The 12,230-nt window shown below is 46.8% G+C and overlaps 1 protein-coding gene across 1 annotated transcript in view; it reads right to left on the bottom strand.

The window, feature by feature from the left end:
- Nucleotides 1-9,701, bottom strand: part of CFAP58 (cilia and flagella associated protein 58) — a gene marked incomplete at both ends in the record, with an annotated part of 65,133 nt that extends 55,432 nt beyond the window's left edge. The window contains 2 exons of the mRNA XM_084264641.1: nucleotides 923-1,115; nucleotides 9,187-9,701. Of these exons, the coding sequence (XP_084120767.1) occupies nucleotides 923-1,115; nucleotides 9,187-9,701 (708 nt within the window). The remainder of the gene's footprint in view (nucleotides 1-922; nucleotides 1,116-9,186) is intronic.
- Between the last annotated feature and the right edge of the window lie 2,529 nt (nucleotides 9,702-12,230).

Raw genomic sequence — 12,230 nt, 5'->3', positions numbered from 1 at the left:
GAAAAACAACTCTTCTGCTAGCGCTGGCCATGGATGTACAGTGAGTTCCCCCTCACAGAGAGGCAATGAGATGCACAGATCCCACAGCCTTAAAAATCCACCCTCTTGTCTCCTTTCCCAAACCAATGCATTCCTATTTCAGCAATGGTTCAGGCCCCTACTCAGCATTCAAACACAAAGAGTGTAAACCCAAGGATTTTCCAAATTCTAAAAAATAAAATTATTTCTGAGAGCAAACCAAGCCAACCTATTTCATTTCTGGTTGGTTGGGTTTGTTTGAGGGGGTTTTTGGGGGGTGGGGGGTGGGACTACATAAATTCACACTACCTGAGAAAGCTGAAATTAAAAGGGTGGAACCAGACCCTTATGACTTGAAAGGCCACACACAGAGACAGAGGCACCAGCTGCACATCCCCCTCCTTCCCAAGGGCCTGATTTGAGGATGTTTTTTTTTCTGCAACAGAAACTTTGATGGGAAATCAGCAAATACTGAATATTGAAACGCACGCTCCCGTCGGCGTGGAAAGGCCGCCTGCACCCCACAGCCAGAGTTTGGGGCACAGCCCTTCAGACCTGCTCTGGCACTCACAGCAGTACATTCCGGCCTCTTATTTCATCCTCCTCTCCAACATCAGACCTTCAGTTCTGACCTCATCTATGTTTGTGACCGTGAGGAGAGTTAAAAGAGGTGCAGCAACGGCACATGGTGGGGCAGAAAATACAACCACGATCTTAAAAGTAGACGGTGTTCCTAAAATGGTTATTACAGCTCTCAGAAAAGGATCTACCCGGGCCCTGCTCACAAAAGTAACTCGACACAGAAATCCAGTACACAGGTACAGATGATGTCATGGAGCTTAATCTGAGGTACGGCATTTGTCCTGTCCAAAAAAGAGGCGGGGAATGGAGCGGGGGGCCTCACCTCAGCCATGCTGCCGGCCGGAGGGCCCAGGGCAGGGGGACTGGTCGGTGCCGGTGCCGGTGGCAGCCCCAGGCCGCGGCCCCGCGGAGGTCGCCGCTCCGTATCGTAGCAACGGCGGTGGGCGGGGCTGGGCCGGGGCGTTGGGCCGTGGGAGGGGCCGCGGGGGCGGCCCGCAATGACGATGTTGCTGCTGCTGTTGTTAATAGTTATTATTTATTTAAACAGGTGATGCACAAATGCAGTTGCTCACCACCTGTGAAAACAGACGCCCAGTCTGTTTCCGAGCAGCGATCCCCGCTCCAAGCTGGCTTCCCCAGCTATATCCGGAGCGTGCCGTCAGGCGGCAGGGAATATCCCTCTGGCCAGGCTGGGCCAGCTGTCCTGGCTGGGCTCTCCCAGCTTCTTGTGCACCTGGCAGGGCGTGGGAAGCTGACAAGTCCCTGACGTGGTGTAAAGACACCTGCCTAGCAACAACTCAGCTGAAAACACCGGCGTGATGTCAGCATTGTATTCAGGCTAAATCCAAAACCCGGCACTACACCAGCTACTAGAAAGGGAATTAACCCTGTCCCAGCCAAAATCAGGAAACAACGGCAGTTTGAATCATTTCAAAGCACACTTCTAATTAGAAAATATTTACTTTTGAGGTTTTGTGCTCTTCTTTTTCTTCATTTTCTTTTGTACTGATGTTTCTTAGATAATAAATTTTCCAGGAAGTTGATCATGCTTGATTCCCTGACTGGAGGGTTTCAGATTCCCAAGAGGACCAAACTTTAAGACCTTTAAAAGAAAACAGCCACATGTCTAAAGAAATATCAAAATACATGTTTGAAACTTTGCTAGCAAAATACCACCAGAAGAAGGGGATGTGCTCAGAATTTAAAAAATATTATAAGCTAAACAAAAAAAAAAACAACCCACCCTTCAAAGTTACATTTCAAATGTATAATTTTGATCTCTAGTATACTCTTTCTTATGGCTTTAACAACAAAACAGGAGTGGAAGTTTCTGAAGGGAGGCAGTTGCCTGTGTGCTTTAGGTTCATGTTTGTGCTTGTGGGTAACACCATAAATGTGTCCAAAAAATGATACCCATCTATTGAGGCATTCCCATGGGCTTCTGTTTTTCAAACTCATGGTGATTTGTTTCCTGTGAGACCTTCTAAGGGTAGCTGCATGGGTCAGTCTTCATGACAAGTGCCGTTTGAGCTAAATTCATTCAATTTGATGAGCTCGCTGTCATGGTAGCTGCATCTCTACCCGCAGTGCAGGCATAGTAGGATGCCTGTGTCAGGAGGCTGTGCTAACTCATGCTAACGCCCGTTTTTGATAAGCCAGCCACCATGCCTTAAAACACCCTAACTCGCAGCACATAGCTTTAAGTGCAAACAGGAAACAAATCTGTCACAAGACTCAGACACACCTACAGAATGCCTTGACAGGTTCATCACCGAGAAGGTAGACTGACAGTCCAGAGGACATATGGGTTTCTGACCACAGAAAGAATTTCCTGTAGCTTGGGATCAGCCACTTAAAATTCCATGTGCTTTCTATTCATCGGTAAGGGGGAAACCACATCTGCCATTCCACCATGGTGGTGTGACTGTCATGGCTGTAAATGATGCGCTCATGTTCTACAGTGAACCTCTAAACAAGGTGGAGCTCTTGAAGTGGCATCACTTTCTAACCCTCACCTCAAATAAAAATAAATAAATCTTCATTAACAGCAGGGACAAGCCAGACCCAGAAAGTTTTGGTTCATTGAAAAGTTTATTATTTCCCCAAATATCTGACTTTGTTCAAGACACACCTGTACTTTATGGTAAAGAAGCAGAATCACCTGTTTCACCAGCTGCATGAAAGAGAGGTTTGCAACAGTGGGGTCTGTTTGTGTGCAGAAAGGGTTACTGGAGAAGAAATATTTGCACGCTGATTTATTTGAGGTCACAACCCTCAGGCAGTTAATTTAATGCATGCTTTAAACTGTAGTGGCATGACAATGATAAGGCATCGCTTCCCGAGTGCAGGGATTTATGGGCTACTGCAGAGGTCTAAATAAATAGAGAAAAATCTCATCACGACATCACCCAGGAGAATGTAAGCGATTTGGGGCAGGGACCATAACAGTACATGTCTTCTGGAAAGGGTAAAGTGAACCTTGTGAGCACTGGAAGGTAAGGATAAGAGGAATTGATAAAGGAAAGGCCGGGGGTGGGGAGGGAGGGTTGAAATGTGTTTCCTTCCTCGCGGTACTGTTGTAAGGAAGGAGATCACTAGGTGGCACTCCACCACCATAGTGGTTTGATAAACTGCCCTCCCTAGACAATAGCTAATTTCAGCCTTGTGACAAGCTTTTCTGGTTTAGAAACGTGTTACAAATACTAATACATACACGGAGGCATAACGGTTGGGTGAAGATGTGTGCTTGGGTGAGGTCCTGTGTTTGTATACAGTTTTGTTCATTTCACTCAGGTAATACAATCAATGGGAGATTACCACTGAGGAAAGCAAGATTTGTCCAACGATTTACTAATATTAAAATGTTACTTTATATATGTTACAACTCTGTTACGTAGATATTATTGACTAACTGCAAGTCTTGTAAGTTCCCCAGTGATATGGAAATCAATCACAGCCTCAAGCACCAGTCAAGTTTGGCTGCCATCAGCTGGCTGATGTCCTGTGACATACCCTGGAAGCCAGTTTGCCTTCTCAGGGTTACATCAGTTTCGTAGTATTAAAGGAAAAAAAGCTTGCTAAAAATACTTCTTTTTCTCCAGTGACAAGAAAACGCTATGCAGTCCTCAATTACTTCTTACTATATTGCTTTGAATGTCCTCTACTCATGTTATTTTCAAACTAAATGACAGTTTTATAATGTGAACAGTTGTTCAGTTTAAATCGGATTGAGACTTTCTTCTTTGCTCATAAAAAACATGTAACAGATCTCAAATAGCAATAACCTTTGATCATGTTTGGCACTAGAGTTGAGCCAATGATCTCAAGAGGAAGAAACATACCATATCTCATTACCAGTTTCATAAAAAGTAAGTCATGGAAACATTTTGATTAACAGAAACGCCCAAATAAAGAGCTTGGTTTGTTCTGAGACAGAAGCTAAAGCTGGCAAGCAGTCTGTGTATAATGTACAATTACATGCTCTACATAAAAAATAAAGTAGATCACAATTATGGAAAGCAACTAAAAATTAAGTCAATAATCTTGGAAGTTGTGCTGAACTTGCTCTTCCCCAGCACGGTTTGAAACTGCAGAACAGTTTCCTGTCCCAATTTTTCCTCCCAGTTCTGCAACTAGGATTACAATGGCCTGTCATGCTTGTTTGTAAATTCCTCTCCTCCACCCTTCTCTAAGCCAAACCCACCAGAGGAAGAGATGGTCTGCAGATCCCCATCACCACCGCTACCTACTGCAAGCTCTTACCACCACCAGTATTATAGTTTATGCTACCAATCTGATCTACAGCTTTGGAGAGTGATGGGGGAACTTTTCATCCTTTTCACACTGTGAAATAGTCTGGTACAAGTGACCCCCTCACATCCTGGCTGCCTGGCATCTTTAGCCCCTGGAGAGGATATGAAAGAAAACCTACAAGGTAACTTAAACACACTCAGTCGTACATAGCACTCAGGTTCCTTCAATGGATGATTTCTGTTACCTGGTTACCAGTTCTGATCCATGGCTCTCTTGCCAATCATGAACATTTGGATGTACTTAAAAAAGAGTTTCAAATATGTCTAGCGTCATCATGTGTTCATTAGCAGAAACAACTCCCCTGGAAACTTTCCAACAGCCTTTCTGATACAGGAGCAGAATCCAGACCCTAATGTCTGACTCCTGATGCCCTCATTCAGGTTTTTAATCCTCAACTACCCAAAAAAAACCCCAAACCAAACCAAAACCCACAATCCTCCTCTCTTAGTACCCAGAGAAGGCTATTGAAATCATGGAGATTTAAGATGTTTATAAGCTCAAGGTGTGTAGATGAGCATACCATATGGTGAAATGTGAGGACATCACCCTGTACATTTCCTTGCATGGTAGCTAGGATGTGTGAAGTATTCATGGGTGGGAGGGAGTCCTGTGCTTCCTTTTCCCCTTGGGCTGCCCTTGCTCCTGCTCTGCTGGGTCACACTGAACTCTTCCTATGGAAAAACCAGCAGTCTCCTTGAGGCTTACACATGCAATATAAAAGGCCCCAGCAAGGCCTGACAGGAGGAAGGTGATGACTCTTACTTTCTCTGTGTTAAAGGGATCCCTCTGTGTGCTTCAGGTAAGCACCCAACTCCTGTACTAAAACCTGTTTCATTGCTGCCTGCCCATTGATGAACGGAAATAGACTCTATAACTGGAAAGCTATAAAGTAGGTATGTTTGTTCAGCGCTGGGTGCACGGGGGATCGCTCCACCACAGACACGCACGCCCGAAGTAGCAAAACCATCCCATATTTATACAATGAAATGATGTCTATTCAATTAATGCCTGTACATATTCATTACCTAAACCCCACCTACTCCCACATCACGTGCTAATGAGCGTATCAGTCCTTCGCAGTTGCGTAGATCCTTCTGAAGATTGTGGGCAAAGGTCTTCGGAATATGAGTGGTGGTCCCCTTACCTGGAATGCGATGCTTTCTGCAGGCTTGCGGTGTTCTCATCTGGTCTGAGCTAATTCATATCCTTGTTAACCATCTGTTTTCCCTTAGCAAGGAGATCTCTGGATGTAATTCGAGTCCTAGTTAGTCATCTATTTTCCTTTAGCAAGTGAACCTATGGACGTAGGAGTCATCCTGTTTTCGAGTTCCTGCCCCTTATAATCACTTTCTCAAGGTAATGTGAGATTTTCGCAAGCGAGCCTTTTGTTGGGAAAGAAAAACGGACTTTCTCCTCCATGAGTTGTTTACCTTAAACTATCTGGTTACGTGATGCAGTTTTGTGAGGCTGTGCTGCTGAGACGGTTTCTTTGAGCAGCAGTTAGAGTTTTCTGCCAGCCTAAACTATAAACAACGAGCAGTTCAAGGCCAAAGTCGTGGCCCGAGAGATAGTCAAGCGCCTCTGAGAATCACATACAGGAGAAAACAACCCGGAAGCAGCTGCATTTTGCCACCGTAGAAGGGAAAGAGAAGATGTAACGAGCTGTGCAGACAACAAGGCCGGAGGGGGTGGGTGAGAGGAGGCGGCCCAGGTGCGGGAGAGAAAGATGCCCCTGCAGCTTGTGGAGAAATGCATGGAAAAGGCCGAGACCCCACCTGCAGCTCGTGGAGGGCTCCACGCTGGATGGAGCAGGTGGAGACATAGAGAAGATGCTGTGACCCTACGCTGGGATAAGCCCCTGCCAGCACTTGCAGCCATGAGGAGAATGAGACACAGAGGTGAGCGAGAGTTTTGCATCGGAACAGGTTTGCTGGAATCCTGTGGAGGACTGGGACTGAGAGACACTGTGATAAAGAGATAAAGCCCTGTGGGAAAGGATTCATGTTTGAGAAGTTCATGGAGGACTGTCTCCTGTGGGTGAGATCCTACGGTGCAGCAGGGGGAGGGTGTGGAATGAATGACAGCCCACCCACCCCGGCCGAGAAGGAAACCAACTTGCAAGGGACTGACTGAAGCCCCCATCTCCCTGTCCCTACCCCCCTGTGCTGCGATTGGGGGGAAGAAGGGAGTGAAATCATGACTAGAGTGAAGTCTGCTAAGAAGGGAGTGAGGAGGGGTGGACGTTAAAGGTGTTTTAAGGTCTGGAAAAAGAAAAGAGCTCATGAAGAAGTAACTGAGAACCCCATTTTTTCCCAGTCCCTGCCCCCCTGTACTGCGAGCCAGGGGTAAGAAGGGAGCAAAATCCTGAGTAAAGTCTGCTAAGAAGGGAGTGGTGGGGGGAAAGTGTTTTAAGATCTGGTTGCGTTTGTTTTAAGATCTGGTCATGCTCCCAACTCCATTTTTTTCACTGTACTTTGTAGTGTAGTGTAATAAATTAGGTAGTTTCTCTCTTCTTCACTTTGTATTGAGTCAGTTTTGCCCACGTCATTGCTGACAGAATGATCTCTCCCTGTCCTTATTTTGTCTCCTGAGTCTCTTAATATATATTTTCTCCACTGTCCAACCAAGAAGGGGAGTAATAGACTGACTTTGGTGGGCGTCTGGCCTCCAGCCAGGGCTAAATCACCACAGTGATGAGTTGTTTACTTCAAATTATCTGGTTACGTGACTAATTTCTAAGAGATTCTGTCCACGTATACCACCGTGGCCCCTCTATCCTTATCATATCCCTGTTCTCGGTTTGTAGATCTTACAGGATGACTTTTATTTATTTACTGCTTGTAATAGTTTAAGGAAATATTGCTAGTTTTGTAATAGATTAGAAATAAAATAATTCCTCATTCTTTCAAGGTGTGTGAAAGCAGCTGAGAAAGGTATCTAGAATTTAACTCTCAGCCCAAATCTTGCTCTTGTCTTACTCCTGCTGATGGGATCTTAGAGTCCGTTTTAGAAATGACATTATTACATCTAATTGCTGTTGCAGTAGCAGCCATGTGACAGAGCCACAGGCTATATCCCAGTGTGCAGGAACTCTGGTACTGCTACTCCACTGCTCACAGCTTCAGGTCCTGCCCAACATCTGAGTAAGGTTAGCGGAGCATGGCTCATTATCAAATAAATTACTACCTTTAGCAAGATAACGATCTTAAGCTTTCTGCAGTGCAGCAACAGTCAAACAATGAATCATTTCTGGAGGTGTCAGGATATGTGCTTCTAGCTTTCCCTACTCTTTCAAACTGCTGAATTGCATCAAAAAACCTAATATTAATCAAATTAATGTGTGTTGGTTTGACTTTTCCATTTACATGTATTGTATTGTTATAATGTTATACCATCTATGATTCTATGATCTTAGGTGGCACAGAAAGTGCATCCTGCATGAGATGGTAGATAGGTAATAAAATCTGATGGGATGTGAGCCTTCCTTTGAGAAATGTTCAGGCCTCTTCCCTGTTCATCTACCTGTATCCCTGAGAGATTTTGCAGATACATGTAAACCACAGTCACTGTAGCCTATAGTGATTTGTATCATCCATTGTGTGTATAAATATATTCATGGTCAGAATCAATAATTACTACCTTGTCAGGCTTCTTGCAGACATTTTCCTTTGGGTTAGGTAATGAGCGCCTGTGGTCTTAGAGAAGGATCTATTTTCTCTCCCGCTGCTGCTGTGAAGTTCCCAGGTGAAATAAATAATGTGCCGAGACAGGCCGAGTCCTGCAATGCAGAAGCAAGGAGACTCCAGTATTACTCTTGCTAGAGATGATTTTCATAGATTATGACATAATGAGAAAGGAATGATGTACTAACAACACCCAAGCTGCCAATAAACCTGAATAAACTTGATTTGGGCACTAAGGAAACAATACCCATACACACACACATTTACAAACACAAGCCCTTTGTATAACATTAAAACTGTTACTTAATTAAATAAGCACTTCAGGAAATTCAGAGAACAGACTGATTTAACAGTCCCAATCATCGCTCACAAGCTAGACAGCTTCAGCACTGAGCCACACCAACGCATTTGGCTGGTGCAGAGCCTTAGTGCAACGTGACAGGCAGGTTGTCACCCACTGATGCACATGTCCACCACCAGAGCTTAAAAAAAAAAAAATCAAAGCAGCAGTGGTGGAGAACATGCAAAGTACCGTACCCATGGTAAGATAAAGCAGTTGTTGCAGAGCTGTGGAAAGAGAAAGGGCACAATAAGGGCTATAATTGCCCTAAACTGGGTAAAAGTTACTAAACTGTTGCTCAAACCTGGTATCTTTAAGCTTCTTTGTGGAAGTGATAGTTGAGCAAACTTAACTTCTCTGCTACATCTGTAAGATGATGCCCTCTAACTGTAGAATGAGGGCAGTGTTGGAAAACACTTCCAAAATCCCTTATCCTTTACGGTGGCCTTTGTCATTGGTAAGTAAACCCTGCTGTGCCTCGGGTCCCTCACCCTCACATGGAAACTAGTACCACTTCTCGGCCTCGGAAGGATGCTGAGCCGAGTCCCAAGTTCCCGTTTGTGCCACCTCTGAGCAGGAAAACGGTTCGGCGTCCGTGGGCCGGGCTCCTTTGCTTTGATAGGAACTACCAGTGAGGTTACGCCTTTCAGCTGCTTCCCTGACTCTCAGGCACGACCACCAGGAGGTCACAATACATCCGAGAAGCTTAAAATGAGCGCATTTCCTCTCCGTCCCCCGTGCCCTCAGTACAAAACCGCCTGGGAAGGTAATGGGGGAGCCGGGAGGAAGCTCAGGCAGCGAACTGCAGCCTGCCGGGGGATGGCTCGGCTCCTAGGGCTGGCGGGGGTGGTTTGAAGGAGGAGAGAAACAAAGAGGGAAGGAAACCCGCTCCGGTCAGGCTGGGCGGACTCGCCTGCACCTCGCCAAGCGGAGCCGCCGCGCTGCGGGACGCCCCGGGGACCGGCCGCCGATCTGCGCGGACGTCCCGCGGGGAGCGGCCGCCCCGGCGGAGTCCCGGCCCGGTAAGTCTCGTCCGGAGCTGCGGAGACCCGCGGCGGGGGGAGGGGTGGGATTTGTCCCGCTTCCCCCTCACTGCTGCCGCGGGACGGGCTTTGCCCGGGTTTGCCGCGGCGGATGCGGAGAGCAGAGCCCGCGGCGGGGCCGGTGTCCGCCTGCAACAGGTCTCCTTGGCGTGACTTCCCCCGGGGCCGCTTAACGGGCTTTGACCGCGCGTAAGCGGCTCGTCCCGGTGGGTGTTCGGGCATCGCGCCTCAGGGGTCGCTGTGCCCACCGAAGTTTCTACCGATCATGGGACTTCCCTCTCCCGGAAGCCTAGGCAGGGGCCAAGCGCATGGAGCAGAAGGCAGCCCAGGTTTTGGGGTGTAGGAGGGCTGCTGCAGCCCCATTCGGCGCAGTGAGTGGGGAACGTCTGCGGGATCGGCTCATGGTGAACAGAGACCCCGCAGCCGACAGCGCATGGGGTCCCTGCGACAGAAGCGATCGCTGGCGTGTCCAGCCCGAGGGGCATCGCAGAGCTTTGCTGCGGGCTCAGTGCGGCGTGGCTTGGGCTTAGCTTGTTACGAGGTTTTGCCTTTCTTCTGGGATACAGTGTGTCTCTCTGTCAAGTACAAAGAGAAGGAGAAATGTTTTTACTGGAGCTGTGCACAGGCATCTTTTTGAAGATGCCCAGTAGGTGTTTGGAGCTTGAAGTCAGGACTGGGACACTGGAAGTCATGGGCTGTAAAACTGACATGCAGAACCAGAACCTTAGTGACCTTTGCATCTTCAGCTTGGAGTAAAAGGAGCTGTCTCCCACTGAAGCAGTTCTCAAGAGAAGTGTCATGTTAAAATCCTTCAGGAAAATAGGGCTATGTTGCTATTGGTGTCTCTTATGTGGTCAGGCAAGATGAGCACCAGCAGTGCTGCTGAGCAAATTTTACTATTAATGTGCTTTTAATGAGTGCTACAGGCCTAAACCATAGCATCTCCTTCTGGCATGAGTGTGTGGCCTGAGCCACTGCTGGGCAGGCAGCCCTTGGACGGAAGAGCAGCTGTTGTGTAGCATGGTTTGTTTTGTGAGGTCATTGAGTCTGGTTTGGGGGTGATGATAACACTCTTCTGCAGCTCTGACTAAAGTGATTCTGTCTACCTCTGTGGACATTTGCTTTTAAAACCTACTGGTCCCAGTTTTCCATAACGTATGTGAAAGTTGTTCCTTCAGTCCTTGAGGAAAAGCAAAGTACAGAAATTAGGAGCAAAAACTTAAGCAAAGCACAGGAGTTAGGAATAGAAACTTCAGCCTTTTTTTCAGCACAACAGGTATGTTATGCTGCTCCAGTGTGGGAAACAAATATGTTAAGTGTGATTACCACAGATAAAGAGAAAGAGTGAGATCAGAAAACCAATGTCAGTACTGGGATCAGCCCTGAGGGCTGCTTGGCTTCCAGCTGGTAAATGACACTTTTTTTGGTGTATAACTGCAGAGTGCAGAATGCAGTGATCTGTTTGCAGCAAGTGTGTCCACAGGAGAAGCAACCTGTGCACATCAGAGGTGGTGTACTATCAAGAGTTCAGGCAGTTGTCTCTCCCCACCTGTCTTCCTCTTTTTGTTGCTTGGAGCATTACAGTATATTCAATATATTAAGAACAGCCTCTTCCCCCCATGGCCCCCCAGTCAGACTAAATAGCCCTGGCCAGGGACTGGGGAACTTTGCTTTTCCTGAGTGATTGTTTCAGGCTGATGACTACGGCCACCAAAGCTGCATGTCCTGTTCCCCTTTGGTTTTTGTTGGCTCTCCCCATGGCAATAAGGACTCCCCTGTGTCTCTGATGCACAGCGATCTCTGAGGGACATCTGTGCTTGTGATCGTGTGGCAATGAGGAACAGGGAGAGGGAATCTGACCTGCAGAAACCCAACACTGGTGTTCCATTGGCTGATCAACAGATTTCTGAGATTTTATTTTTTCCTTAAGTAAAACCTGTATTGTTTTCATAAGGACAATTTTAATCTGACTCTTATGACTCTCTACCTGCTGACAGTTGTTTCAATGGCTTGGAGCTTGCCTGTGAATAGCTTAATACAGATAGCTTGATACCAGGAAACACACTTAGGGGATTGCATTGCAGCTTTTTTTCTGTCAGTACCTTAAATCAGTTCCTTGAGTGCAGTGGGTACGCAGTGCAAGGAGGGGGTTGTTTTCCTAATTTTATTTCTTCCCTGCCACATCTGTAACTCCTCTAAAACAACTGTCCTGGCAAGATTTAGCCTAAATTCAGCATCTGTTGATAAGGCAAACATGAAGAAGCAGTTGTTCTGGGAAGCACTGATAACATATATAACTCCATGAAAAGTCTGCACGAGCCTCCCTGCTGTCCTGTGCTGTCCTGCCTGCTCTATGGAATTGCTGCTGCAATCCACAGCAATGGTGCAGTGGAGAAGAGAGCTGGGAAAAAAGGCTCCTGGCTTGTTCCCTCAGATCCCATTTTAAAATGGGCTGTTGGGTGGGCCAGCTATTTCTCTCCCAAGTGTTATTGTAATCCTTTTACACTGGGAAAAAGCAGGTTTGCTGCCAGGCAGCATACTTTCCATCAGCACATATAATTGCTGGGTGGTGAAGAAAGGTAGAGGCTCTGGTTTACAGGCGGAAGGGAGACAGCATGGCCAGGGTGTGCTCTGGGTAGCATCCTTGTATGCCTGACCATGAATTCCAGGCTTTGCAGGGATAGGGGCTCAGCTGTGTAAGCAAAACCTTCTGACCATTCACCCTTCAGTGTGGGCAATAGGAAAGGAGCC

Source organism: Gallinula chloropus, assembly GCF_964237585.1.
Source record: "Gallinula chloropus genome assembly, chromosome: 5".
NCBI classification, from domain to species: Eukaryota; Metazoa; Chordata; class Aves; order Gruiformes; family Rallidae; genus Gallinula; species Gallinula chloropus.
Note: the sequence above shows the minus strand (reverse complement) of the source record. Positions and strands in the feature narration are given on the sequence as shown.